The sequence below is a fragment of the Dromaius novaehollandiae genome, chromosome 3, assembly GCF_036370855.1.
Source record: "Dromaius novaehollandiae isolate bDroNov1 chromosome 3, bDroNov1.hap1, whole genome shotgun sequence".
In the NCBI taxonomy this organism is placed as follows: domain Eukaryota; kingdom Metazoa; phylum Chordata; class Aves; order Casuariiformes; family Dromaiidae; genus Dromaius; species Dromaius novaehollandiae.
In genome coordinates, this window is record NC_088100.1 from 23,525,092 (window position 1) to 23,551,940 (window position 26,849).

Below are 26,849 nucleotides of genomic sequence, written 5' to 3' on the forward strand. Positions count from 1 at the left end.
TTAATTCCTTTTTTGAAAAGTGGATCAGCTTTAACAGCAAGAAGGGATCGGGAATGCCATTTTTTCCATTCAGAGTAGCCGTAGCCTAGGTGGCTAGAGTTCTGCTTTGGAAGCCAGCAAATGCTCGTTTGAATCTCTTTCACCATAGGGAGAATTGAGCCCACACATCCGCAAGAGGAAACCTCTTACATGTTTTAATGAAAACAGCACTTGCCATTAGGTTTTTTGCAGCGCCTGTTCCTTTAGTTGCACACTGTTAGGTTCTGGCCCCGAGGTTTAAGTTTAAGGAAGGAAACCTGAACTTTGAGGATTGCAGTCAAATGTGAATGTGATATGAGAACAAAATCTGAAGCAATTCTTGCCGTGCACAGAGCAGAATTGTACATTGTTCAGAGAGACTTAACTGGTAAAAACTTAGCCATCTCTGGGGTTAGTCAAGAGCTTTGAGAACTTATCAGTACAAAAAGGCTTCATGACACTGATATAAATCCTCTGCAAATTATAATCGATTAAGGAAAAGGAGCAAAATTAAAAGCAAATGTAAGAATAAGGGGGAACAGTTAAAAGTGGTCAGGTCAGTTCATTAGGAAGATAAATGTCATGTTGATCAATACATGTACTTTGACAAATGCAAGAAAGGAGGAACATGTGCAATGTCAAGGGCTGGTGTCGCATTTCAGAGCTGGGGTGGATTCACCTGCTGTTGCAGTGTATCTGAAGAGTCTGTGGTTCTGGCATGTGGTCGACACTTGAAGTAGAAATGAGGGGTGTTGTTATGAAAAATAAGGAATGATACTGAGCTGTTGGGAAATGGACTAGAGCAGTGCTATTGAAACAGAAGTAAATACTGGTATCTCAACTGTATTATCACTTTTGGCAGTATTCCCTGATACTGTTACCAGGAGTATCTTGACATTGCTATCAGTCTTATTTGCTTAACTCGTGCTGGGACTTCTAGGGCTACCTGTGTCTGCAATTTTAGGTAGGGCTTTGTCCTGCTATTTAGCATGCAGAATTTGTGGCAGGTCTAGAAAAATTGGCTATACATATGTGCAGCACAATGTACTCCTAGGTAAACTTTGTTTAGAAGGGCAGATCCAAGTCCTTCAGTTTATTTCCACATGACAAGAAATGTGCTAAACTTCTCTTTATTTCTGTATCTACCAACTTATCCCTCAATAATGCTGGTTTATGTACCATGTGATGGAAAAAAATGTTTGTGCTCCACTGCACAAATAAACTAACAACTGCTATTCCCAGGGCTGTGTTGGCAGCTCTGTTGAAATCATCAATAGTGCTGCTAAGCAGAAGAGGAAGTTACCAACAAAAAAGCCCATTAATTTCAGCTCTACTGAAAGTGTAGAAGGGAAGGGAAAATTACTACACACTGTAAAATGACTTTTGAGGAGAAAAAATGTGTTTTATCAGGTCGTATCATATAGAGACTTGAGAGCACCAACAAATTATAAAACATTATTTCTTGTCTTCATTGGGTTATATGGAAACAAAACACAGAGAAAGTAAAATGGCCAATATTTTGTCCTATAAAATGAATGCTGCTTTTAACACTTTTCTTACCTATTTGATTCGGTTTGAGTGAACAGAAGGATAACTGGTTTTCTAAAAATATCTTCATAAAAATCAGTTTGCATATGACAAAATGCATTAATGGAAATGATATCCGTATACATGAAAGGCTTAGATGTATCTTATTAGTATAAGATTTCTTATTTTGATGCAGCTAAGCAGCCTGATATGAATATTGCAGGATACTTTTCAGCATTGGGATATAAATTATGGCACATATGACACTGGAGATATGTAAGTTACAGAGGATATTATAAACAGTGGTGGAATGCAGGTATTAGTGCATAGCAAAAATAGTGCTTAAATACTGTGTTCTCATGTTTTAAACATTCATCTAATATGTAAATATTAGAAGTTATGAGAACTTATTTCTATAAGGCACTATATTTGATTTTGTACTTGACCTTGTGCTCAGATTTTTTAGATACATTCCAGCACATAACTGCACCTGCAATCCTTATTGATTACTGTAACAGAAGACAGTAATGTTTAGAGACTGCCAGAGACTGCCATGTTGTAAGTACTGGGCATTTGATATATCCATAGTAAGAGCATATCTGCCTTGATGAGGTCATTCTAAGATCCCAGTCCGCTAAAATTTGTGAAGTTATCTTTACGTATTGCACAGTTATCTTTATATATTGTTAACATTTGCATGGATTTCTCTGACAAAGCAGAAAGTAATCCCGATCTGTTCTCCCATTGTTTCCTCCCTATTCCTATTTCCACAAACGTCAGGCTTTGGCCTTATATTTGCTCAGGGTTCAAACTAGCTTTTTGTTTCAGGATGTATGCACTGCATATTGCATTTCATACAGTAGTATACTTGCCTGTAGGTAAAAGATGAATTTATTGTCTGTGGCTTTTCAGCATTCCAGAAATAAGGATGACCGGAAAACCCTCCTAAAACTAAAACAATGCTTTATTTGAAGAATAGAAATAAAGTATTGATAAACACAACTTTAGAGCAGGCCACAATCCTATGGACTGTCCTGTGGGTGTTCTCCAGCCAGCTCTCTGGCAGTCCCATTATACATATCCATTGCTTGTTTTTCTTTTGGTTAATTCTTGGTTTTCACAAAATACTTTGGAAGACTTTGCAAGGGATCATGCTGGGCTCCTTGCCTGGCTTTGTCCTGTTGTGTGTCTTGAGTGTTTGTTGACAGTAGTTTTGTTTCAGCCCTTATGTCTTGTTTCTTTTTCTTCTTACAAGAAAATCAATGTATTAATTTAGTAACCGTACAAGTACTTATAACTACGAGTGAAGCCATGCCATATCTTTTGCAAATGCTCTGCCTATTTTAAATACATGAATAGTGCAAATGAACTTGTTAGAGCTACTTACATAGTATCTTGAATCTGCTAGTATCTAGACAAGTAAAATGGAAGTGAAAAGAAATATCATCTCCGTTTTAGAAGCTATGAACTTAGTATCAGATTACCGGAATTAGCCAAGATCAAGGATGAAATCTGTGAAGTCAGGTATTTAGTAATGTCTGATGGGATTTTGCAAGGGAGGCAGACAGTAGTATGTTTTCTGAAAAGTATGATTTTGGCCATCTTGAAAGAATTTATGAACAAGACTGAAATTTTCCAAGTAACTTGGCTATGAGGAAAAAATTCTTGGTCAGCAAAAAAAGTCCTGTCCCTTCTTTTTAGCCAGCAGCCTGTGGTTGAAGCATTCATAGAAGTACGTTGGATTACCAGGCTTAATCCTTTTCCTTGCTTGAGAGGATTTGTGCCCATGCTTCCAAACTCTTAAGAGATTTCCCTGGTCACCAACAGAGTGAGAGAGGAGAGAGAAGCAAAGCCTCCTGACACTGTCCCACTTTGTATAATTAATTAAACATTCTCTGATGCAGGGAGAAGAACACAGCTGACCTATCATTTAAGTACTGTCCTAATTACCAGGCTAGAGAGCCTTCCCCCCTGCCCTTTTTTTCCTCTTCTGTTCGCTGTCTAGATCTAGAAGGGAGCATTGCTTGCAAAAAAAAACAAAAACAAAAAACAAAACTACAGAATAGCCATATCACACGGCTCGAGTCTGTGATTTTTCCTGTGCTGATGTCAAAGTGGGGACTGGAGTTGCCTTGCATAAAGTCATAGTAGTATGAAGAACATGAGGTCTGCATCTAACCTTTTTCATCTGTCAAATCCCACTGAATTCATAAAGCTCACTGGACTGTTAAGTGCTGTGCTGATAGCAGCAACAGAAAAAGGTTTTGTGGCAAATTAGTTTTGATATTCATATTTGTTGAATCTCCTACAGATAATGGCCAGTAGAATTGAAGTCCACCTTTTTACCTTGCAGTAAACTGCTTTTGAGTTTGTTTTTTCAAATTAACATCTGCCTGGCATTGGTGCTAATTATCCTTTTTGCTCAGTAACTGTTACACTTGACAGTCAATGACTTTAAATAAGACTTGATCAAAACCACTAAAAAAGCTTAGTGCTTATCTATCTGAGGAGTCACATGCAAGCTAAGGGCATTAAAATCCATATCCAAAAAAAGACCTGAAAGGAGATTTGAGCAAAATTTAAATTCCAGAGTACACCTTTGGGATGCTGAAACTACCTGCTTACCTGTCACTTAAATATCAACTATGCTTTATATAGAGCCTACCGAATGTATTTAAGAGGAGGAGTTGTGGAGTTTAGTGAGCAGCTTTGTCTGCAGGTGAAATATGTTGTTCAGTCTGAATATTAACTACACAAAGAGGAAAACTTCTTGCTGAGCACATTTGCTCTCTGTCCAAATTCTCAGTCTTTGTCTCTCAGAAGAGGCAGTAAGACTGTACTAGAATTATGCTGTTTTTATCCCTAAAAAGGAAATATGGTCTTGGAGCTGTGAACTAGATGCTGCTATGGCTTCTACAGTTGATGCATTTTATACAAAGAAAGTTGCAGGCAGGCGTACATGGGCACCTCGTGTTTTCAGAAGGCTTCGCACTGAACGATGCACAGTGGTTAAAGCATTCAGGGGTATGGGAAGTCCCCACCTGAGAGTTTAATTTGAGAATAATGTGGTAGCTAGCAAATAAAAACTTTTCCAGAAGTTTCTTTATTACTAATGGTACATATGAGTCACGAAGAACATAGGATGACTTCGACATCGCTGGGAGAGTGTGCGGGCTAGTGATTGGAAACACTCTTCTCCCTTACAAACTCAAATCATGAGAATGATTGTGACAGCCTGAAACTAGATGTCATTTTTACAAAGATGCTTTCAGAACAGAGTCGCATTCTGGGAATGACTCAGCGAAGCTTATATAATTGCAGATGGCAGCAGCAATCAGAAGTAGGCAAAAGCTGGCACTTATCGTTATTGTTGTTGCTCCTGTTTTTGTGAAGCAGGAGTTTTGGTACCCCTTGTACCAAAGCAGGGAGTGGCTGTAACAGAGAAAGAAAAAATATATTTTACGTAAGTGCTTGCCTAAAGACGTGCTTACCCTGGTCTCATAAATGAGAACTTAAGTGGTTACTGCGTTGAAACCAGTGTCAGTGAAGTGGACAACATTTCTGTGGCTTATGCAGGGAGAAGGGTCTCAAGAGAGGAAATGAGGTCTTTTTGATATGTATTTTCTCTCAATGTTAAAACAGATACATTATCATATTTTGATATTACTACTAAAGCATAATGGGCAGAAGTGCTGTGTTGTAGGTGTTTTACATTTAATGAGTGCTTCTGATAGAAATACTAAAACGATTGTTCTGTCTAGTATGTCAAACTGTAAATATAAAAGGCACAGCTACAAATATTTGAAGAAGCTTGTGTTGTTAGCTGTTAAGTTTGGGGAGAAACAATCTGCTTATCCTTGCTTCAAAGAGCTGTCAAGTGGGAGTGACCACAGCGGTAAGTGGCAGCATGCACTGCGTATCAGCAGGTCTCCGAAAAACTGATTCTGCAACTTGTACGTGCATAGCGTACTTTGGATCTGCCAAATGCAGTCCACAGGAAACTGTGTTATAACTGGGGAAAAATAGCAAACCTGAGAATAGTAGAATCAGAAACTGAACACTTTTCACTTTCTTTCCTGGTTGAAAGCTAATTTATCTTGAAACAGGTCAATTGTGAGCTCCTCATTACTTGGGAGAAAATTGTTACAGACATGGATTTCTGACTGCATTTCCTCCAGAAAGGAAAGCAGCTGTATGAAAACAGCAACGTGGGATTCCTTGTTAATCAATTAATCCAGATAAAATTTGCTCAGTTAACAAATATGAGCATTTGTGTTTTTTCCTTGATGTTCTATTATCCTTACAAATCTAGGCTGGAAAGTAAAATTAAGCAGATGTTAAAAACAGCAGAGTTGAAAGTGGCAAGTTGCAGAGATTTGAATGACAGCCTTTGTAGTATCGTTACTTCCATTCTTTGTATATTTACAAGTTTCATGTTAAAGCCTATGGATTTGTCTACTGATGCTTTTCTAGATGTTCCTAAGTCAGTCACAATAAACAAAGACATAATGTTTCCAAAGCTATGTTAAAACAAATATTACAATTCTGCTGTGTGTAACCTTTCTTCCTCTTTTTTATTAAAGGTGGAGCATGGAGTACGGAACCTCAGAAGATAGTGAAATTGGGAGTTTTGCCTGTTAGAAGTCTACTGGTGATGGAAGATACCATTTGGGCTGCATGTGGTGGACAAATTTTTTTAATCAGTACTGTGACACATGACGTAGAGGTAAATGCTTTTAAAAGCATTATTTGCATACTATGCTGCAGGGTGTAAGTGGTGAAAATTAAAAATTAAAATCTATTTAAGAAACTTCAAGATTCAGGAAGCTTTTTATGAAATATGACTTCAGTTGGTTAGCTTTCTGTGAAATGTTGCTCCTTCCAGTTTGAAATTCTACCATGGCTTTCATTGCTCATGTCTGATTGGATCAAGGTTTGCTTTCATTTTCTCCAGTGTTATCATAAGGTGCTTGGTACTTGTTGAGTACTTGGGGTAATAGGTTGGCTTAGAAATGAGATTCAAGGAAACACAGCAAAGAAGTGAGTTCCTATAGGAATTGTTTGTTAATTCCAGAACAGGTTTAATTAAAAGAGACTGCTTCTGCATAGTTAGATGTGCCTTCCACCTTGTGATGATTTCTTAACATACTTTTGATCACTTTTGCTTCTCAGTGGCACACAAAAATTTCCTTTGCGTAAGGACATTTTCCGATGAATAATCATGCAAAAGTAAGCTTTTCTGGAAGAACAGAAGAATGTTAAGGTTTCAAACTCATATTTATGATGGCATTTGCCAAAAAAAGCATTAAGCCCTCCTTTCTTTTAAAATTGCAGCAATCCACCGAAGTGATGTCTTAGTGGCCTGAACAGAGTTCATGAAACAGTAGGGATTAAAGCCTCTCCTTCAACCTACAACACAATTGGATTGAGTTCCATGATGTTTACAGCCATGAAATTCTTTCAGACAGGATTCTGTGATGAGATCACAGCCTCCTTCTTTGCGTGCTTTGTTACTGTTTTTTTTTTGTTTCATTGATGATCATGTTGTCTCCCTACAATTGTCTCTTTGGTACAATTGATTCTGTGAGTCATTGTCATGGGTTTGCAGGGAAATAGTGAATGTCATAATTTCCTCTGTCTTTAGCTGTGCTTTTTTGGTGACTTGTTTCATCTGAGTAGAAGCTCCAATCATATGTTTTCCTATTTTTTTTTCTTTAATGTTTGGTTTGTTGATAGGTTGGATGGCATGATGAGGGAAAGACTTAGGAAAAGTGATTTGGACAGGTGCTTGAAATGGACTTTCTGTTAGCTTGACTTTCTGTTAGCAAACCTTTGGGACACCTGGAATTACTGTCTCAGACTTTTATGATCAATCTCTCTGATTCTCACTGAGAAATACATAGCAACAGAAATAATCACAGTCAGATTGCTCCTGTGTGAGTTTAATTATATAAAGCCAGATCTCTTGATTAATTAGTTCAGTAATTTTGGCCTCATTCTATCACAGAGTTCCTTCTAGATTAAGTGGTGTTGCTGCAATTTGGATTATGATGTGCTATTTTGGCACAACAGAACAAAACCAGGATTAGACAAGCTTTAAGGATTAAAGAATGTATCAAGCGAACTCAACCAAAGTAAAACATAGAGCAGTGGATTACAATACTGAAAACAGAAGTTCAAAGAGACAAAATAGCAAACGCTCTATCAATATCTCATAGACATGGTAACTTAATTTTTCAGCTGTTGCTTGAAGTATTCCGCCCAAAACATCACAGGAAGTTTCTTTTCATTCTCATGGTGCTTTTTAAACTGGCCTATCTATTATAGTTCAGACTTCAGATTATTATAGATCGACTGATTTTTATAGCTGTAATTAATATGCAGACAATGAATATTGCAGCAAACAACATATAAGAAATGGTGCAGCTGGAAGTGGTGTGGGCTGAATAACATTTTTTCAGCACATAATTCTATTCAAGAACTTGACAAATTTTGATAAGACTGGCTGACAGTCATCTTTTTCTATTTCACACAAATATCCACACCATAGCGTATCATATTCCTCATAGAATTGCAAATGATGATTTTCTGTTGCCTTTTTATTGGTTCTAAGACATATACCAGTGCTGATCTGTTTTCATCATCTCACCTGACTGAACATATCACTGACAGTTTCTCTATTGCTAGCTGCTCAGTTACCTGAGTTGTTTTGATAGTTTCCTAGTTTTATACTTCCAAATGTGATCTCCCATGATGTACATACGATGTTTATTGTCAATATTGTTTCAAAATTGTATCCTATACAAAGAAATTTAGATTCTTCCTTGGGAGAATATTTTAACAATATTAGCAATCAAATACATCTGAGCTCCATCTTCCTGCTGTGCCAAACAGAAGCTTTGCTGTAGGCAGGGAAACAGCAGGAATGAAATGTTTATTCTCCCTCTGTGTCTTCTCTTGTTGGGGTGGATTCACTGACTCAAGAATTTTTGCATAATTTTCTTCTTTGCCATCTCAACAGGAATCCAGGTGTTGCACAGGGCTCAACTATTACTCTTCACTCTTTGCAGAGCTCCTTTGTTTCTCCGTATTCTTCAAATTAGAGCTGCTTTTTTGCCCATCACTTTGTATGATTGTGCATGTGGTTTGTATGCTTTGTATCATGTAACTTAGCTATAAAGGCACCCGAATGGCCTTTAAAGCCATATTTGTGCAAGCCAGGAACATACTGAAGACCACTTCGTGAACGCCTTCCCAGTGTGGCCCTCCCTGCTTCACAGGTATCTCATTTTAGCTAGTGTTTTTGCCAAGTGCAGAGTACATTGTCCTCCGAATGCAGTCTCATTCCATATCTCCCTGCTTTTCTAAGACTCTCAGATAAGCCTTTCTTTTGGTACTTTTAAAAACTATTAGTAAATGAACAGGTTTAACATCCTTTATGTTGTTTTTGGACTTCTCCCACTTTTCTTCACCTTTGGTATGGATAAGACTCTCAATTCACTTGTTTTAATGATATGTTACTGTCATAGTCATAATGTTTTAGGAAGTGGCTTTTACTGGCACAGTGCCTTAAGCTCCTTGGCAAGGGACATGTGACAAGTACATCAATTGCTATTATATATCAATGACGTATTCTGATACTCTTTCTATGAATAAGGAATTTCTCCTGAGTCTTGACCCTAAATCTGCCAATTGTTGTGTTGCTGTTGGGTACAGAGCTTGATCCTGTAGCGGTCTCCGTGCATGTAGACCCTTAGGCCCTGAAAAGGCAGTCTGTGTTTGTTTAAAAACAAAACAAAATCCCTGAGTATTTAGCAGAATAAAAGTCACCAAATTAGTGGTGTCCCATCCTCTTTTGTTTTGTCTTGTTTTTAAAAGTTGGCTAACTATAGATAAGTTACTTTAGTTTCAACAATTGAAGTAGAACAAGCTGAAATGTGTAGCTAAATAAATGAAAATCCCTGCTCTTTAAGTGTGTGTTGCCCAAGTACTGTAACCTCTTCAAAGTAATAAAAGTCATTTGCTTTACGGTGTGCACAATGATACCCATTATGCACCTCTCACTGAGCCTGAGAAATCCTGGTTTAGTTCTTGGCACAGCTGCTTGGGTCTGGAATCACAGCCGTGCAAGTGGGCAGCCCCTAAAAAGAAAGACTCCCGCTCTGCGCCATACGGCTGAAACAGCAGCGAGCCGTGTCAGCCTCTGCTGCGGGAAGGACTTACCGTGGCGTCCCAAGTGCGTTCTGCAGCTCAGATGTTGCTACAGAGTTTGAACAAGAGAGCCCAAGGCAGGGGAAAAAGCAAGGGGGGGAGAGCTAGACTGAAGCTAGACTGTGAGGAGAAGGCAGAGAGGAATGTAGTTAAGAAAACCAAAGGAGAAATGTAAAATGAAGTTGAGATTTTTTTTTAATAACAAGGAATAAGACATTTTTGTCCCTTTGCATCTGCATTTCTTATTAAGAGGGAAAAAAACCTTTGAAGAAAAAGGCTAGCTATTGGGTTTCATACAGAACTGTAACTGAAATAGAGGTCAAAACTATCCTCAATACAAAAATTCTGTATTTGTAAAAGAATGTCGAGGTTTGGGGAACGTTCCTGCTGTATGTTAGAAGACCCTCTGAAGATGAATAGTTCTTTTTAAATGCTTCTTGTGGTGCTGAGAAGATTAGTTTTTCTTTAAATGTCTCTGAATATTTCAACAGACAACTGTACAAACTGCAGGACAGACAGAGTGGGAGTGTAATGAGTTAGCTGGTAAATATGAAATGTGGCAAAAATGCATGTGTGAGTTGTTTACAGTTCCACTAACAGAATTGTCATCTGTGGGATGGTCAGAATACAACAGAGAAAATTATTTTTTTTATGATGAGCTGAATTACATTTCTAATTCCAAATGCTATTAGCTGCTGGTCAGATTGACTTCAGTGGCCTTAGGTCAATCCCTGTGAAGGTTTTAAAAAGGCAGTTGGTCATCAGAGTAGCAATGCATGATTCTGTAAGGAGGGGTTATTGTTTTGAAGTCCTATTTGCCATAAAATCTTTCAATGTGTTATGAGAAAATCAGGAAATTTAGGACTAAGACCTGTGTCTGGCTCTGAGAGATGTTGTTCATGGATGGATTCCTCTGTTGAATAAATTGTATGATTTGTAGATTGTATATATCACTTGATAAATAATGAATAGAGGTTACTTGAACAAAAGTGCAAATATAAATGTACGTGTCAGAGGTGCTTCACTTGCATTCTACAGTGTCATTATTAGAGGAATGAAAAGGCAACACTCACCAACAGCAACACTCACCAAAACTGGACGAGGACCTAATAGCTAAAGGGAAACTTCTCTATTCATTTCCTGAAAACTGAACACTTCAAGAATAGTGTAATCAAATGAACGTATAAAAGTCTTTCCCTTATTTTTAAACAGCCATTTTGTCAGTGGAAAGAACCAATTTGTACAGTATTTTGGAGTGTTCAGTAATAAAATGGAAAAAAAATGCCTCAAGTATAATATCAAAAGTTGCAGTCTGTGAAATATTAAAGTTCTGTCCTTTATCTATGATTGTAATCTGTTCACTGCACTTAGATGCAGAAATTGAACTATATATCTATTATCCCTTGTATTTTCATCGGATAACTGTCTTAGACTAAGAAAAGAGCTTAGTCTGAGAAATGTGTGATTTAGATTTGGATGCAAAATGACCAAAATGTAACTCTAACTGTAATACAAGGAAAAATTAAGGGTGCTTTTAACAAAGAAGTGCGTGCTGTGGATATTAGAGCACTTATTTACTTCTGTATCCTTTGGGGAAGGATAGGCATCCAAGGAACAGTTTGTCATTGGTTTAGCCAAGGAATTTTTATGTTTATCAGAATAGCTGCCTATATATGATAGTAGCTGGCAGAACATTAAAAGGCTGTGTTTCACTTCAGAGGCAGTTTACTTACAAGACAAAAACAGGGGGGAACTTCCCTGCATCATGTTAATGATTAAAGAACTTTAGTACAGCTTTCTCTTGCACTTTAACATGGGCAGCTAGAGAGGTTTCAGCCTTCCTGGAGCCATGCAGAAGTTCTAACTGTGAAGACACTTGACCAAGGCAAAAGGTCTGTCCTGGAAGTCTTTGCTCCACATCTTCAGAAGGTGGATTTTGGCATTTCTAACAACTAGCATCTATATTTTGAAGGACAGGACTATGAAATAGCTAATACTTACGAAATTCAGAAATGCCTGAGTCAAAAAACAAGCCACAGTATTAAGGTTCACATGATTATGTATGTAGCTGAGCAAATAATAATGCATATATATTCATAAACAATCTACTTTCTAAAGATGATTTTTCCCTTGATTTTGTTGTTGTTGTTCTGAAATGACCCCTAATGCACAGTACAGAAAAAAACTCTGTGGTGTTTTTTGGAACAAGAGTTGTGCTGCAGATAAAAGCAACATATAAGAAAAATCTGCCCACTCCCAGGCTACTTGTATGCATTAGTTTTCCCAGAGGAGTATCAATAAAGAAATATAAAATTCCTTTAAGTCTCAGCCAGTACAGGGTTGCCAGTTTGCACCATGCAAATGTTTTATAAATATACTACATCAGTTACTTTGAAGTTAGTTTATCATAAGTTGTAGCTCTTGCTCAAAAGCTGGGGATCCTTCTGTAGTAATGGTGATGCATTTTCCAAAAAAAAAGCAACAGGGAAATTAACACATCTTACACAGCAGCCAAGACATCCACGAACAAAGTGAAAAAAGCTAGCTAGTATTCGACATGGAGAACAAGGATAAAGTGCCAACACTGAAGAGCTGATAAGGAAGGCTGAATGTTGCAGTTCCATTGCATCTTCTCAGCGATTGCTTGTTTTTTTCTTATAGAGCCAGTTTGAAGCACATCAGGAAGAAGGGATGGTAATCTCTCACATGGCTGTTGCTGGCGTGGGCATCTGGATTGCCTTCACATCTGGATCTACACTTCGCCTGTTCCACACTGAGACCCTGAAACACCTCCAGGACATTAACATTGCCACGCCTGTTCACAATATGTTGCCAGGTGACTGAATCACGTCATATGATAACATTTTTGTTTTGTCTCTAGCACTACTATTCTCCAGAGTGTTGTAGATGTAGGCCAGAGCCAGAACATTTGTTTTGGACTTTGAGGCTGATAACTATCTCACAACTCTTTGTTTTGGTAGACTGTAGTCTTGCCTGCTCAAAAGAGCGATGTGTGCAGTGAGCAGCTCTCCTCGTTAGAAGTTATAAATATAATTATATCTAGATGAGGAGGTGGATTCTCCTATTTTGTCTGTTCTTTTTTGTAACCCTAAAAGAGTAGGGCAATGTAGTCTCTCATGAAAATGTTTGCTTTGCCAAGTTTAGCATTTCCTTCTGGAACTTGGTATCAAAGCACATAAGGGAGTCGATTTGCTTAGGATCCAAACCAGCAAAACGCTTGCTTAACTTTAATTGTTTCAGTAGTCCCAGTGAAGTCAGCTGAACTCCTCACATGCTTCCATTCAAGGGTGTGTTCAGTGTTTTGCTGATTGGAACTGTCATTTGTATAATTAGAAGATTAGTCTTGTAAATAAAGATGAAACCTGTGGTTGTTAGGATAAACAACAGATCTTTAAGCGTTTTGAGACAGAAACTGTTCAGCCATCCCAAAATCATCAGTATCATAAACAGTTGCTCTGGCCTGTATTAGTTTTGCTAGCAAGTAGGTAGGACTCTCGATGTAATTAATTAGGTTACTAAGTGAAATACACCCATTTCTGTCACTTTTTCTCAAATGCCCAGCACCAGTTATGACAGACTGCTGTGGGCTAGTATGGATCTTAGCCCGATATAGCACTGCAGAGCGGGGGCTTTGGGATGTCTTTGGCCTATGCTGTACTGAGCTGGCTTTGCCTGGCCCCTGGAGCCAGCGAGCGCCCCACGTGCAAGCTGTGGCAATGCCAGCAAAAAAGCCAGGCAGAAAGAAGGTACCGGCACCGCTGGGTGCGAGTTGCCTGTGAGGGGACAATTGTGCTTTATCGCTCTTTCTATAGATTTCAGGTGTTGATTGTAGATATATAAATGAACTAACTGATTTGAGGTTTGTATGACCTACACAGTAAAGGTGCTTTAAGTGCAATAGACCCGGCCACTGCAGGTGTTATTGTGTGTGCCAGCTATATTGCTTTGCTTTTAGCAGAAGCACTGAGATTATGTTTATTTTCTTACAAGTTAGGTATAAATTTTACACCAAAAGATGTATCACTTCCTCAGTCTCTGTCTTCTTACCCTGTTTTCTCTCAGACCACATTAGCTTTGCAATAAAGCTCTATTTTAAATTGTGTCCATTTTTACGGTGTTCTATACAGGGTGTTTTTTACACTTGCTGTTTGAATGTAGCTCCAACACTGAGCAGCAGCAAATGTCCTGCCTTTAAATAGGTCATTTTATTGAATTCGTCCCAGTTATGGAAAGAAATGAAGATTAGTATAAAAAGATTAACTTTTAATATTTTCTACTGTTTATAGAAAGAAAGTAGGGCCTCCCTTATACATCATTTTTTGAGTATAAAAATCTTCAAAAATTTTTAGCTTCATTGTGTATTGCCATGGTAATAAAACTGCTGGTGTAATAGACGATCTTTTTTTTGTAAAAGAGTTTTAGGTAATTATATCTCTTTGGTGTCATTCTTGTCAATGTAAGTTTCTTGTCTTTATTTTTTTTTCTTTTTCTCTCTCTGCAAAAAGTGCTTCAGTGAATGGAAATTTATTTCAGGAGCAGATCAGCATTACAGCAAGTGTTCCAGAGGAAGAATCCATTCTAAAAATGAAATGAATTTCAATTATTTAGCAGCAGCTCTTGGGTCTATTTCTATGATCCCAGTAATGCTGCAACAACAATAAAGGCTAAAAGACAGAGGAGTAGGAGGCTTACATAAAAAAACAGCAGTAAGAGCCTTTTGGAACTAAAAGCAGCCACAGCAACAATAGGTCAAACTCTGTATAGTATACACTGAGATTTAAGAAGAAAAAAAAAGGAAATGGCTCCATATTTAAAAAATGTGAGGATTTTTAGGGGCTCAGTGATTAATATTTAGAAGTGCTGCATGTGCTACAGGAGGTCTTTTCGTTGTAAAAGAAACAGCTCTGTTAGTTTTCTGAAACCCAGCGGGTGTTCCTTAATATGTAAAAAGAAAAGATAAATAAAAATTCGTGATGTATTGAACTGAGAAGGAAAGAAATTTGTGTAAAAATATTGCTAAGGGTCTTAAGAAGAGACATTAACAAGAGGAGAAAAGGTAGTGAAAGATCATGATGAAACTTCCAAGAAGCTGGACTCCTTTTGCCAAACTTTTTGTAGAAGCAACAATGTGTAATATTGACTTGATTGGCTACCTGGAGATGTTACCTGAGTATTCATTTAAAGCAACGTAAATGAGAGAAACATAACTCCATGAACTCAATGACATTATAGTTATTTTATTATTATACAATGAGACTAAAAGAAAAATTTACCGTCACTATGTCAGGAATGGTCACTGTGAGTTACAAAGAAGTATAGCTGTAGTAACCAATTCTCATAACATTAATAATTAATCCTCATAATATTAGTAACCAGTTCTCATATAGTAACCAGTTCTCATAACATTAGATTTTCACAATTTTGTTGTTAGGAGAAGACAGCTTTAAATATCATAAAGGATGTGCCTACTTTGCTTTAAGAAAGATAACCCTGCAGAACACCAGGTAGGACAGAGTCACAGGGAGATGGCACAGGAACTGATTGTCATTACAATTCAGCAGAGTTTAGTAATTTAAAAAAGCAGACGGACCCCCAAAACATGAACCAAAAATAACTTTTTTTCTAAATTGAGTACTTTATCGTAATTCATTTATGGAGAATTCATTTATACACCTTGTGTTTACAAAGTTCTGGCTGCTTGACTGGAGAATACCACCCAGTTGTAGATCAGATTTTGGATATATTCACAGCTCATGTACCAGCTAAATGACATTAAAAAGGACTGTGATGAATCTGCTGAGAGATCTGAGCTGGTACTAAGTGAGTACAGTAACCCAGAATACCCTCTATCAGCTGTGTCTCTGCAAAGCCTAGTATAGCATGGTTGTGCTCAGTCAATAGTCCATATACAATAAGGTAACTGATACTCCGAACTACATTGGTCTGTGACCAAACTGATGGCAGTATTGGCTTTCTCAGAATGGGGGAGACATAGATGTGCCTATCAGATCCTTTTGTCTATAGAACATAACTTTTTAAACAAAGAAGGGATAATCTCACTTTCTGGAATTATGGGAAGTTTGTATGGAGGAACTTGGGACTGGAGGGTATACCTTGATCACTAACATGACCACGGGATAGACATTTAATCCAGAGTGGTCTGCAGAACCACTCTTCATATACCATCAAAACTACACGCCACAAAATACTCGCTAATACTGTGTAACAAGTTTGTGTTATATGACAAAATACCAGAAAGCACAAATACAATATGAAAAGGAAGAGAATGGTTGAGATAAAGGAAATCATCATTATAGGTCCTGGTAACTGTTTGTTTCACTATCAAAGGTCTATTTTCACTAAACACAGTAGAGCTAGATTGCTTTTTAGTGGCTCAAGCAGTTCTCTGCTTTCTGAACAGGGGGCATATTGAGCAGCAGCAAAAATCTTTAATATGAAGACATCTCACTAATGCCAGTGCAGTATAAACACCTCACTAATGCCGATGCATTGCAATATTTTACCTAGCAAGTTTATACTCAGCATTTATGATCTGTAGTTCAAACCTCAGCAAAGGCAGCTTTGCACCAGCCTTTGTCACAGCTCGCATGGCCTGGTTAGTAAAAAATCATAGTAAACATGGGTACACAGTCCACTTGTTATTAATAATCTTGTTTTGTCATAGTCACACTCAATATTTCATTATTCAGAAAATATCCTTAAACATATTTATCCTTTCAGCTGTAACAGAGTTGTCTTTTTAAAGAGATTATAACCTTGATATATGTAATTCCTTTGCTCCTATGGATGATGACAGGTTATGTGTTTAATGAAGAGGTGATTTCCGTTTATGTTGCTGTATTCTGTTTATATCCATATATCCTCTATTGGTACATGTGTATTTCCTAGAAGCAGATGAGAAAAGCAAAGAAAAAATATATCATTTCTTCTGCAGAAAACAAACTATCCTTTGACAGCTACAGCTTTCTTTTGTCCCCACCAGCTGCCACTGCATAAAAAACAGCTGCGTTGTGATTTTACTGCTCTGAGATCATAAAAAGATGGGGAAAAGTTTAGGTCACGTCAATAGATTTTTATAGTGGGCTCTTTTAGACAATTTTTTATATAATAATGAGAGCAAGAGCATATAAGAGGATATGTGCCACCTACCTAGGGCTGAATTCAGAAGACCTGCATGGGAACACAAAAGCATTTACACATTACAGACCCTCTTGTGCCTGTGTCAGAAAGTGAGGCCTGAGAAGGGTGAACACAGAGCAGAAACATAGTCAGTAAAACTATTTCTCCATGTGTAAACTTAATCATTGGCTTCAGTTCTTGGTAGAATCAAGGTCTTGGCTAGATTGTTTTACAAGTTTAATGATTTCGTCATTGAATTGATGCAGTGTGTTCTGAAAGTTTTTATTTAAAGATAAGAATATTTCATTGTTTTTGGCATTTATGTTTGTCTCCTTCCCATAACCATAACCACTGGTATTTTTTTCCAGTGCTTACTGCACATTCAAGAGAGTTGCTTTTTCTTTTTTTCTCTGAAGTGGAAAATCAAAATAAAAAGCAAGATTTCAAATCATGCTTAGCAGATAACAAATTAATATTTTTAATAGATGCTTTTATCTGTTTATCATTTTTTAGTTATTATATGCTATTTCAAAATGTACTTTCAAGTGCAGATGTTTCCTGCTTTTCCAAGGTTTGAAAGCAAGCATTTTTCCTTTTGACCTCACTATAGATGGTTCATGTATAGGTTGTCCTGTGTGTTTAAGATTCTAAGTTGCTGGCTGATAATTTGAAACAATAATGCAAATTTCCAGTTAGAGTTTGCTTCAGGGTTGGTATATGAAAGTGTGTATATTATCTTACATTTCAAAACCCCCCAAAAGCATTGAAGATCTATTATTTAAAAATGTAGGCATTTTGCTCCTGAAAGTGGTTAGCCAGGCAAATGTAAAATTGAAGATTTTGACAAATTAAAAAAATAATAAAATTGTACTTAAATATTTCTGCTTGTATGTTGCAAAATAAGCTTGCTGTGAAATGGCATGGAATTAAGCTAAGGTGCAATTACTTTGCATTTGCTGTGGCCCAGGTTGTGGGAGATACCTCACTACATCATTATAATTTGACATGCTCTAAATCACAAAATTCAGATCTTGATTTTTTGAAAACTCCTGTATGCAGAGAGGTGTTTGGACATATGCATTTGAACTTTGTTTGAACTATTAGAAAGATATTGGCAAAGTTCATATTAGCAGACGGCCAAGGAGACTAATACTATGTATTATATGTACTGGTTTCGAAAACAGCACAAGCCATTTTTATTGTGGGATTTTTCATGACTGTTTTGACTCTCAGATGTAGATTAGGGCTGCCACTTGCATCATTGCTCTGGGTTCTGATGCCTTTTTTTGGGGGGGGGGGGTTCTGATGCCTTTTTTTTTTTTTTTTTTTTTTTTTTGGTATGTCTTTGGTCATCTTAATGCCCTCTATCCTCCGACTACATCAGGATGTACAATTTTCAGTCCCCCCAAAGGGCTGTCCATCTAGCCAGCGTTGAAGGAGCACTTTTGTGTACTTTGTTTTGGAAACTAAATTCCTCATATAAAAAAGTCAAGCTTTAAAAGACTTGTAATTTACTGATAGACATAGACCATCTGTAGGAGGATGATGCAATCTTACTAGCATAGATACCTCCACAGTTCCTTGAAAAAGTGTAGGTGTCTCTGATGACCTGCAGGAGTAAATGGAGCCTGTTCAAATTATTCATGCTTATTACATCTGCAGGGAGAGTGACCTAATCATCCTGCCTTTAGGGTACACTGAGAATAGACAGAACTGCTGGTATTCCAGATCCGGCCCTGGAGCCTGTGTACACCTTTTACAGTAGACCATTGCTAGATAAGTATTTTGTTTTTGTAAAGTTCTGTGAGGAAAGACTTGAACTCTGGACTGCCTACTGCTTTCCAATTGAGTGCTTTAACCTTTGGGTTACAATCTGGCTGCTCCTCTGCTTTCCCGCTAGGTCTGTGATTCATGTGTTCTTGGCTGGAAATTGGCTCAGCTTCAAGGGGAGAGATGGAAAATGCACTCACTTGTGATACATTGTAATGAAAGTACTTTTCCAAAGCCTGGAACATGTGGGTTCATCTAGGCTGTATAGTATGTGGAATCCAAATTCCCTACTTACTGATGAAGTGATTAACAACTTGATTGTTATAATAAAGTTGGGAATCTGTGCTATCATAGCATGTGAAGATAGTCACAATTCCATGAACATGTAGTTTTTGAGCCTGGAGGACTTCAGCAGAGTTCAAGTGCGCATCCACATAAACCTGGGTCATGCTAGAAGTTTGGGCAGGCAGTAGTTTCCATTTCCATTTCCCAAACTTGTCAAGGACATTTTGAAAACACAGCTAAATTAAATCAGTTGTCTTTAGTCTATAGTCGTCTATTGTAAGCAAAGATGACTTTGTTTTCTATAAGGAAAACAGCAATCCCATAAATAGTAATTTGTAGAAAATGATGTAATCATAGAATAATTTTGTTTGGGAAGGACTTCTGGACATCATCTCATCCATCCTTCCGCTTGAAGCAGACCCAGTTAGATCAGGTTGCTCAGGGACTTGGCCAGCCAAGTTTTGAATATCTTCAATGATGGAGATTCCACAGCATCTGTGAATAGCCTGTTCCAGTGTTTGACCACTCTCATTGCTGAAAAAGCTTTTCCTTACATCTAATTGGAATTTCCCATGTTTCAATTTTGGTTCGTTGCCTTTTATCTTGTCACTGTGCACCTTTGAGTAAAGTCGGACTGTCTTATGTATGCCCTCCCAACAGATAGGTGTAGACAGCAGTTCTTGTAGCCTGTCTTTGTACACCATGCGCTCCAGCCACCAATCATCTTGTTCCAGTATGCCAATGTCTTTCTTGTGTGGAGGAGTCCAAACCTGGAGACAGTACTTTGGGGAGAGTCTCACAAATGTAAACTAAAAGAAAAATGTAATCATGAACAGATTTGAGTCTTGAACTTAGTGTGTTACTTTAATGCACTATTAATGAATATTGTGAAACAGAATGTCTTTTTTGGTTTTATTGTTGAGAATATAAAAACATGATCTATTTGTAAAAGCGTATTTGTAAAGATAATCTATGTCCAGTTTTAGATACTGTTGTTTAGAGATTTCACAACAAAATATTTTGGAAGTTTAGTAGTATGTAAATTGTCACGCAAGTAGAGTTTAATACCACAATCCAGCAATGTGTTTGCACTTCTGCTAAGGATTTTGCTGAATCAGACTGTGACAGTGTAACTATATGCAGTTTACTGTGTTTACTGGAGGTCACTTTGATCTAAGCAAAAATAGTCACTCGTAAGTAATGCAGCACTTCCTAAACTTCACAGGGCAGCAGCGCGTTTCTGTGACCAGCCTCCTGGTGTGCCATGGTTTGTTACTGGTTGGAACAAATCTGGGTATAATAGTAGCACTGCCAGTGCCTCGCTTGCAGGGGATTCCCAAAGTAACTGGTGAGTGAATTTTCTCAAATGGATTGTGTAGAATGGTTTTATACTAAAGACTTCATTTTTCTTCTGTCAGTAGCTTAAGTCAATCAGCAAAATTATATGTATTGTTTAGATATATGTCACAGCTTTGTGATGAAGTTTTATTTGTTGCTGTTCCTTAGCTTTGCAGTATATCCAGACACCTGTCTAGTTCTGTCTCAGTTGTTTGATGCAGAACAGCAGTTATTCTTTAGGGAGCAAAAATAGGATAGACATCAATCCCATCTGAGTAGAGTCTAATGTGTGAGGATGAGAAGAAAGTCCAGACAATCTTTCTTCCAGATTTGGGGAAAATATATGCATTAGATAGGAGACATAGGTACTGAAAATTCAGTATGTTCTTTGACTGCTTATTGTTGTTGTTTTTGTAGGTTGTTTTTGTGCTCTTTCTCCCCAAAACTGTGGACTTGAAATTTATGACAGTGTATTTTTCAGGTTTTTTGAGAATGATGAATATCTTTGCATTTTGGAGAGGTGGTTTTATGAGTTATTTTCACATTACACCATTTCAAGTGCAAACACACAAATGCCACTGGATCATTTTGCAAGTGTTTTAACTACCAGCAGAAAGAAGTTTTTAAAAGTGTGTTTAATGGGACCTTGCCAAGCTACATTTTGGTTTTAGAATTCTGCCAGAGCTTCTGAGCTGTGGAGGGAAGTTGGCAGATTTTATAAGGCAAGCAGTCTGTAACTTCCTTCAGGAAAATAAAACAAAAGAACAAACAAAAACCCCCAACAAAACCTATGTAACTTTGCCAAAATGAAAACTAAATCTGCTGTGTTCAGTAAAATATGCAGCGATAGTCCAGTATGACAATGGATAAATATTTCTGAAAAAATGTGGAATCTATGGAACCTATGTTAGGAAAAATGTGTACAAATAGATGCAATATAAGAAAATGCATAGTTGCAGAATCAAAACATCTTCTATTTTGATTATTGTGGTTTATCTCCCCTGTATATTCTTAACATTTATTTTGTGTCAAGATCTGTCAAATTTCACAGATCTAGCAACATTATATTTGGAGATCTATTTTCATAATCCTCAGAGTATTTGTAATTTGAACTGAAAAATCAAGATTTTTTTCCAATGGTGCTTCTAATAGTGATAATTCATCTTTATATCATTGCACTTTCCATTAAAGTAGAATAATTTTTTATCACAACCTGGAATGTATTAGGGAGTTTGGAATGGATGCGGTGATTTGTAGGTCTGTTTTTTTTTCCCCTCCATAGCCTAACTCTTTCAGATTGTAGCTTACTTGGAAGACTGCTACATTTTTTTTCTTCTTTTTCTTTTCTTCTTTTTAAACCACATACTTAAAATGTCATAACTTCTGAATCTGGCCCTAAGCAATACGTTTCTCATACTGTCTTATGAGTTGTGCAGTGTAAAACTTCCTTATACCTCCAACATCCCACTGTTTACATTCTTTAAAAATTTAAATTGAAATTATTCACTCATTTCCTTATGAATCTACCATGGTAACTAGACAGCCATTTATAAGGATGAGTTTTATTTCCTGCTTTACAGTGTGGAAAAATCTATTACAATGAAACAGATGTTTTTATGCTATTCTGGAAAGGTACAGTAGATTTAATTGAAAAACAGACATTTTGTTTGTGGATTATTGGATAAAACTTGCAATGTTATGCTTGTGACAATGCCAACAAAAAGAAGATAGTGGATAGTTTCTGTACTCTTGCTGTTGTGAAAGCAGAGCACAAAAGTGAGTCACCTTGAACTCAGAAGGTCTTGTTTTAGCTGATTTTTAATACAGTCCTAAAATACCTTTATGGCACATTAGATTTGTTTGGTACATTTTTTTCTGTAAATTCTGTACCTACAGGGCTAAAAACAGAAAGGATGCATATAAAACAGTTTTAAGAGTTATGCTTTTCTGAACTAATTGTGGTGGAACTCTATGGTGAAAAAAAAAAATGCTTACTGTCCTTTAATTGTCTCTTTTTCCCTCTCCAGGAAGAGGAATGGTGTCATACCATGCACATAATGGCCCAGTCAAGTTTCTTGTAATGGCTGCAGCTATAAACAAGAAAAACAAAAACAAATCCAGGAGCAGTCTGCCTCCTAGCTCCGAATCCAAAGAAGATGAGCAAAAGAACGTTGTGCACAATGAGAGACCAGGTTCTTCCCTTAGTAATACCCACAATACTGCAATTTGGCTGGGAGGTTCAGTAGGATCCATTACACAAAAAAGTGACTTGTCTTCATCTTCTGGATCCCTAACGTTGTCTCACGGATCAAGTTCCCTAGAACATAGACTGGAGGACAGTAACATTTATGAGCTTTTGAAGGATCAAAGTATCTCATTTAAAAGTAAAAGACAGAGATCCAAGAAAATGAAAGCAAGTTCAGTATTAGTCATTTCTGGTGGTCAAGGACACAGAAGAGTCAACAAGAAGACCAAACAGCAGCGACAGGATGAACTAGTGTCTTCAGTGATGGTTTGGCAAATCCCGCTATTAAATATCTAAGTGAATTAAATCCAAGATACTTTCTCCTATTAAAAAAAAAAAGGCTGATATCTTTTTATAGCAAATGCCAGATTATGACACAACCTGATTGACTTTATACATGGGAGCAATTTCACTAGAATTTGATCACATGATTAAAAGCTGCAAGACAGTGTTTTCACATATTTAGAACATTATGCAGTATTAGGTTATTGGAAAACATTTAGCTGTTGATGCTGTCTTTGATCCCTAAAATATAAAGGATTTATTAGACCTTTTTAAATGATTTTAGAATCTCTACCTTATTTATATGCACATTTATAAATATCATCATTATGTTCTATAGCACTTAGGGAAGGCAAGGAACACATGCCATGTTGCATGCTGGTTTTTGCTTATGTAAATCAGCTGTTTGTTTCTTTTCCACAGTGATATATTGCATGGACTGTAGATTTTAACAAATTAGCAAATATTTTTAAACAATAGATATTCTAATACATTCTAATAATTTGGTAATCTCTGTAGTAGTTCATAACATAATTCTACAGGCCTGAGTTTGGTCTAGACAAAAACATTCAAAAGCCACTTCTAGCAACTGATTGATCATTTTTATTTCGACATAGAAAATAGATGTTTTATTTCTAATGCTCAGTATTATTGAAAAACTTTTCAGGATAAAAAGTGCATTAATTTTTTCAGTAGGTGCAATGTGTCTGTGACTCACCTTCACTGTACAGAGAAAGTTCTAGGACATTGTGGCTTAGGATTAATAGAAAACATAGATAAAGAGCAGCTGTGCATTCTAGTGCTGCTAACAGCTTCTCTTTCTGGCAGTGGAAGGTGCACCCCGTATCAAAAGCCAGGCGTAGACTTTATGCCATTTTTAAGCAGGTGTGCACTTGCAGTTTGTAGTAGTGAAGCAGGTGTAACATGAAGAAGTGCATGTACACCCAGTAAATTAACAGAAAACACAGAAGTGTACTAATATTGCACAACCTATAGGGAGTGCATGTAATCAGTGTGGGTATTCATGTCAGTTGATTTGGGCTGCATCCTCAGTAAACACCTTTCACTTGAAGTCACTGAACAACTGCAGACAGCAGGGATATGGTTATACCTGAGCAGTGGTCACCTCTTTTTACCCAGAAATTCAGAGGAGTATCGTCTTGTAAATGGATGTTGTGAAAATACTGTGCAGTTTCTTCTTGCATTTCTTCACTCAGTGGGGCAAGTTGTTGCTTTGGTAGTGGTAGGGGGCTGAATTCTAAATGGCAACCTAATCATCCTTCCATAGTGAATGAATATATTTCTGAAAGGAATTTTGAATTTGGTGTTACTGCTAAAATTGTGTTTTGTGCTAGGGTTTTTCTGTCTCTGTGCATGTGAAATATCAGACAAAGCCTTCAGCTCAAACATTACCAAAAATGGTGAGGTTACACATTTTTCAATCAAAATACATGTTTAATTCAAATAGCATGTTGAGTAGCACCACTGAGGATGTCCTTTTCCTTTGTCAATAGACTGAAAGATATAGAAAATTTAGGACTATTAAGTTTCATTTGGATATGTTAAGGACTCTAATACCAATGATCAGTTCAGTAAAATATAGATGAATTATATCTGATGCAGAGCATATGTCAAACGTTTGCATTGACTAGAATTAAGTATAACTTTTGATTACATTGCGACTCTTTTTATTCCAGTAAGGGAGTGGAATGCCCTTATATTATGTTTGTGATTTCTAATATGAATGCCTTGATTTCTTCAACATGTTTTGTTTCAATGTGCCTAGTTTGAATCAACATCAACCATAAACACAGTGTTTCCCAGCATGTTACATTTCAAGGTAAACCGTACTAGAGACTGCAAATTATTTTGTTCAATATAAGATAGAGTTTAAAAAGTACGTTTTTTAAGTATTGCTGAAAATTTTGTTTTTATTTTGCAGCAGATTCATACCTTTCTAAATGCTCATTCTGTCTGCTCTAGAAAAATGATTCCAAGGTCAATCCAAAATCAGTGAGTGGGCTGACTTGCTAAGCTGGATAGAGCAGCACAATAACATTGTGTCTTCCCTGCCGCAGGACACAAAGTACACAGGACACAGGGAATACTAATGCAGTGGATCTTGTCTGGTAGATGGCACCAAAATGGACCTTTCAGAGATGACATATCACATAGCTTCCTTTTCAGTAGAGTTTGGGCCACATCCTACATCCCAATCTGAACAGGAGGATTCTTGATCCATAATAGACAGCATGGATTTCAGTGAGTCATGAAAGACTTCTGTTATGGATTGTATTGTAGGCTTAGGGTCTTCATTACTGCTTTGTGCTTTTATTCTGTCTTTCTCTGTGTATCTCGCAACTTCAGTGGGGTGTCATTACTGGTATCGCTTTAGTGTTAGCATAAGTCCTGGTGCAAAAAAAGTAGAATGCCTCTAAACCAGCCTGCTGGCAACTTTTTCCCAACATTTCCTCCTCTTCCTGGCCTAGTGCCTGATCTTGCCTGGCCTTGAGGGATCAAGACAGTTGCATTTTCTGTGCTCTTCCATAGCAATGGCCCTGGGAGTTGCTCTTTGCCCACTATGTGGAAGTACTAAGCTGTACAGTTTAATGTATGTATATTGAAAAAATGTTGAAGAGATTTTTTCTGTTTATAAAGCATATATAATCTAATATTCCTTTGCTTCACTACAGTAAAAAGCTTTCAGGTTTGATTCTGCATGTTCCTTAGATGTGGAATTCCATTTCCTTGCTTTTGGGGCTGAAGGATTACGCCCACTCTCTCATGGGTCTTTATCACTAGGAACAGTAAGCTGAGTCCACCACATATTCAACTGGAAATCCATGCATAGAATTATTACAGGATCTGCTGGTGATAATGCATGCCAGTTTTAAACTTGTAAGTGAAATTCACCCTATCTTCCAGCTGAAATGTAGTTTTTTTCAGTTTTATTAATAAAACAGTAGAAACAAAGTACAAATCTCTTTTGAAAGTCCATCAGAGTTTTGCCACTGACTTCAGTAAGAACAGAACTGGGTCCCTTATTTGCATTATACTATTTTGAAAATAAACATGTCTGTCTGTCTATCTATCTAAGCTGTAAAGTAATGGAGAAGCTGTATGTTTTGTTATAGAAATACACATGGTCATGAACTAGATTTCTAATTGAGCACAACATGCAATGTTTGCTTTCTAACACTAACTGACATTACCTTACTCTGAAAACAAACACAAACCAAAAGTTATTTTACAGCTGGCAAATAATCTTTATAGCTGTAGTAGACTATGCTGCTAGGCAGGTTGGATTTTGCTTTCTGATGCTGCTTTCCTAGATTAATAGAATTTATGGAAAAAATTAGGAGAAAAGGGGAACAAATGTAAGCATTACAATATATTCCATATATATTTTCTAATAAATAATAGTCTTTTATAACATGAGCCATAAAACTTGTGTATTTATGTCCGAAGTATAAACTGAAAAAATTGTTTAATAAAAAACTGTGATAAAAAAATTAACTTCAAAAATATATTTCTCGGGTGATCATTTTAACAAGAAGGCTACAATTTATGGCACGCATTAATGAATGTTTTTCTAACAGATTCATGAAAAGGAAAGTGGGGTTTGTGATTAGGACAACAAAGTGATTTTTTTTTTAACTTTTATAGTTTCTAGGATCTAAACACCAGTAAATGCAATCTGTGAAACTCTTACAGTTTGACCACTGTATCAATGGACCCAAATAGTGACTAAGCAGCAAAATTTCTACTATGCTGCTTACATGGGAAAAAAGGCAGCATTTGAGCAGCCCGCCTGATGATATATAAAAATGAGATCCATTAATGTTCAAAATGAGTATGGCAAAGGAAGAACATTAACAGAGTAAAGTAATTTTCAGCTGCTAACTGGAAATTCATTATAATTAATCTGTCCTAAGGATATATACAGAATCCCATGTTTGCATTTAAATTCTATCATGAGACTTGTGTTCATCACTCAGCAATAGTCTTTTGT

The 26,849-nt window shown here is 37.0% G+C and overlaps 1 protein-coding gene across 6 annotated transcripts in view; it reads left to right on the forward strand.

The window, feature by feature from the left end:
* Positions 1-26,362, forward strand: part of ARHGEF10 (Rho guanine nucleotide exchange factor 10) — a 118,344-nt gene extending 91,982 nt beyond the window's left edge. For all 6 annotated transcript variants that reach the window (XM_064508534.1, XM_064508537.1, XM_064508538.1 and 3 more), the window contains 4 exons: positions 6,129-6,271; positions 12,418-12,592; positions 20,198-20,320; positions 22,338-26,362. In XM_064508534.1, coding sequence (XP_064364604.1) covers positions 6,129-6,271; positions 12,418-12,592; positions 20,198-20,320; positions 22,338-22,852 — 956 coding nt within the window. In that variant the 3' untranslated portion in view covers positions 22,853-26,362. The remainder of the gene's footprint in view (positions 1-6,128; positions 6,272-12,417; positions 12,593-20,197; positions 20,321-22,337) is intronic.
* Positions 26,363-26,849: the final 487 nt, after the last annotated feature.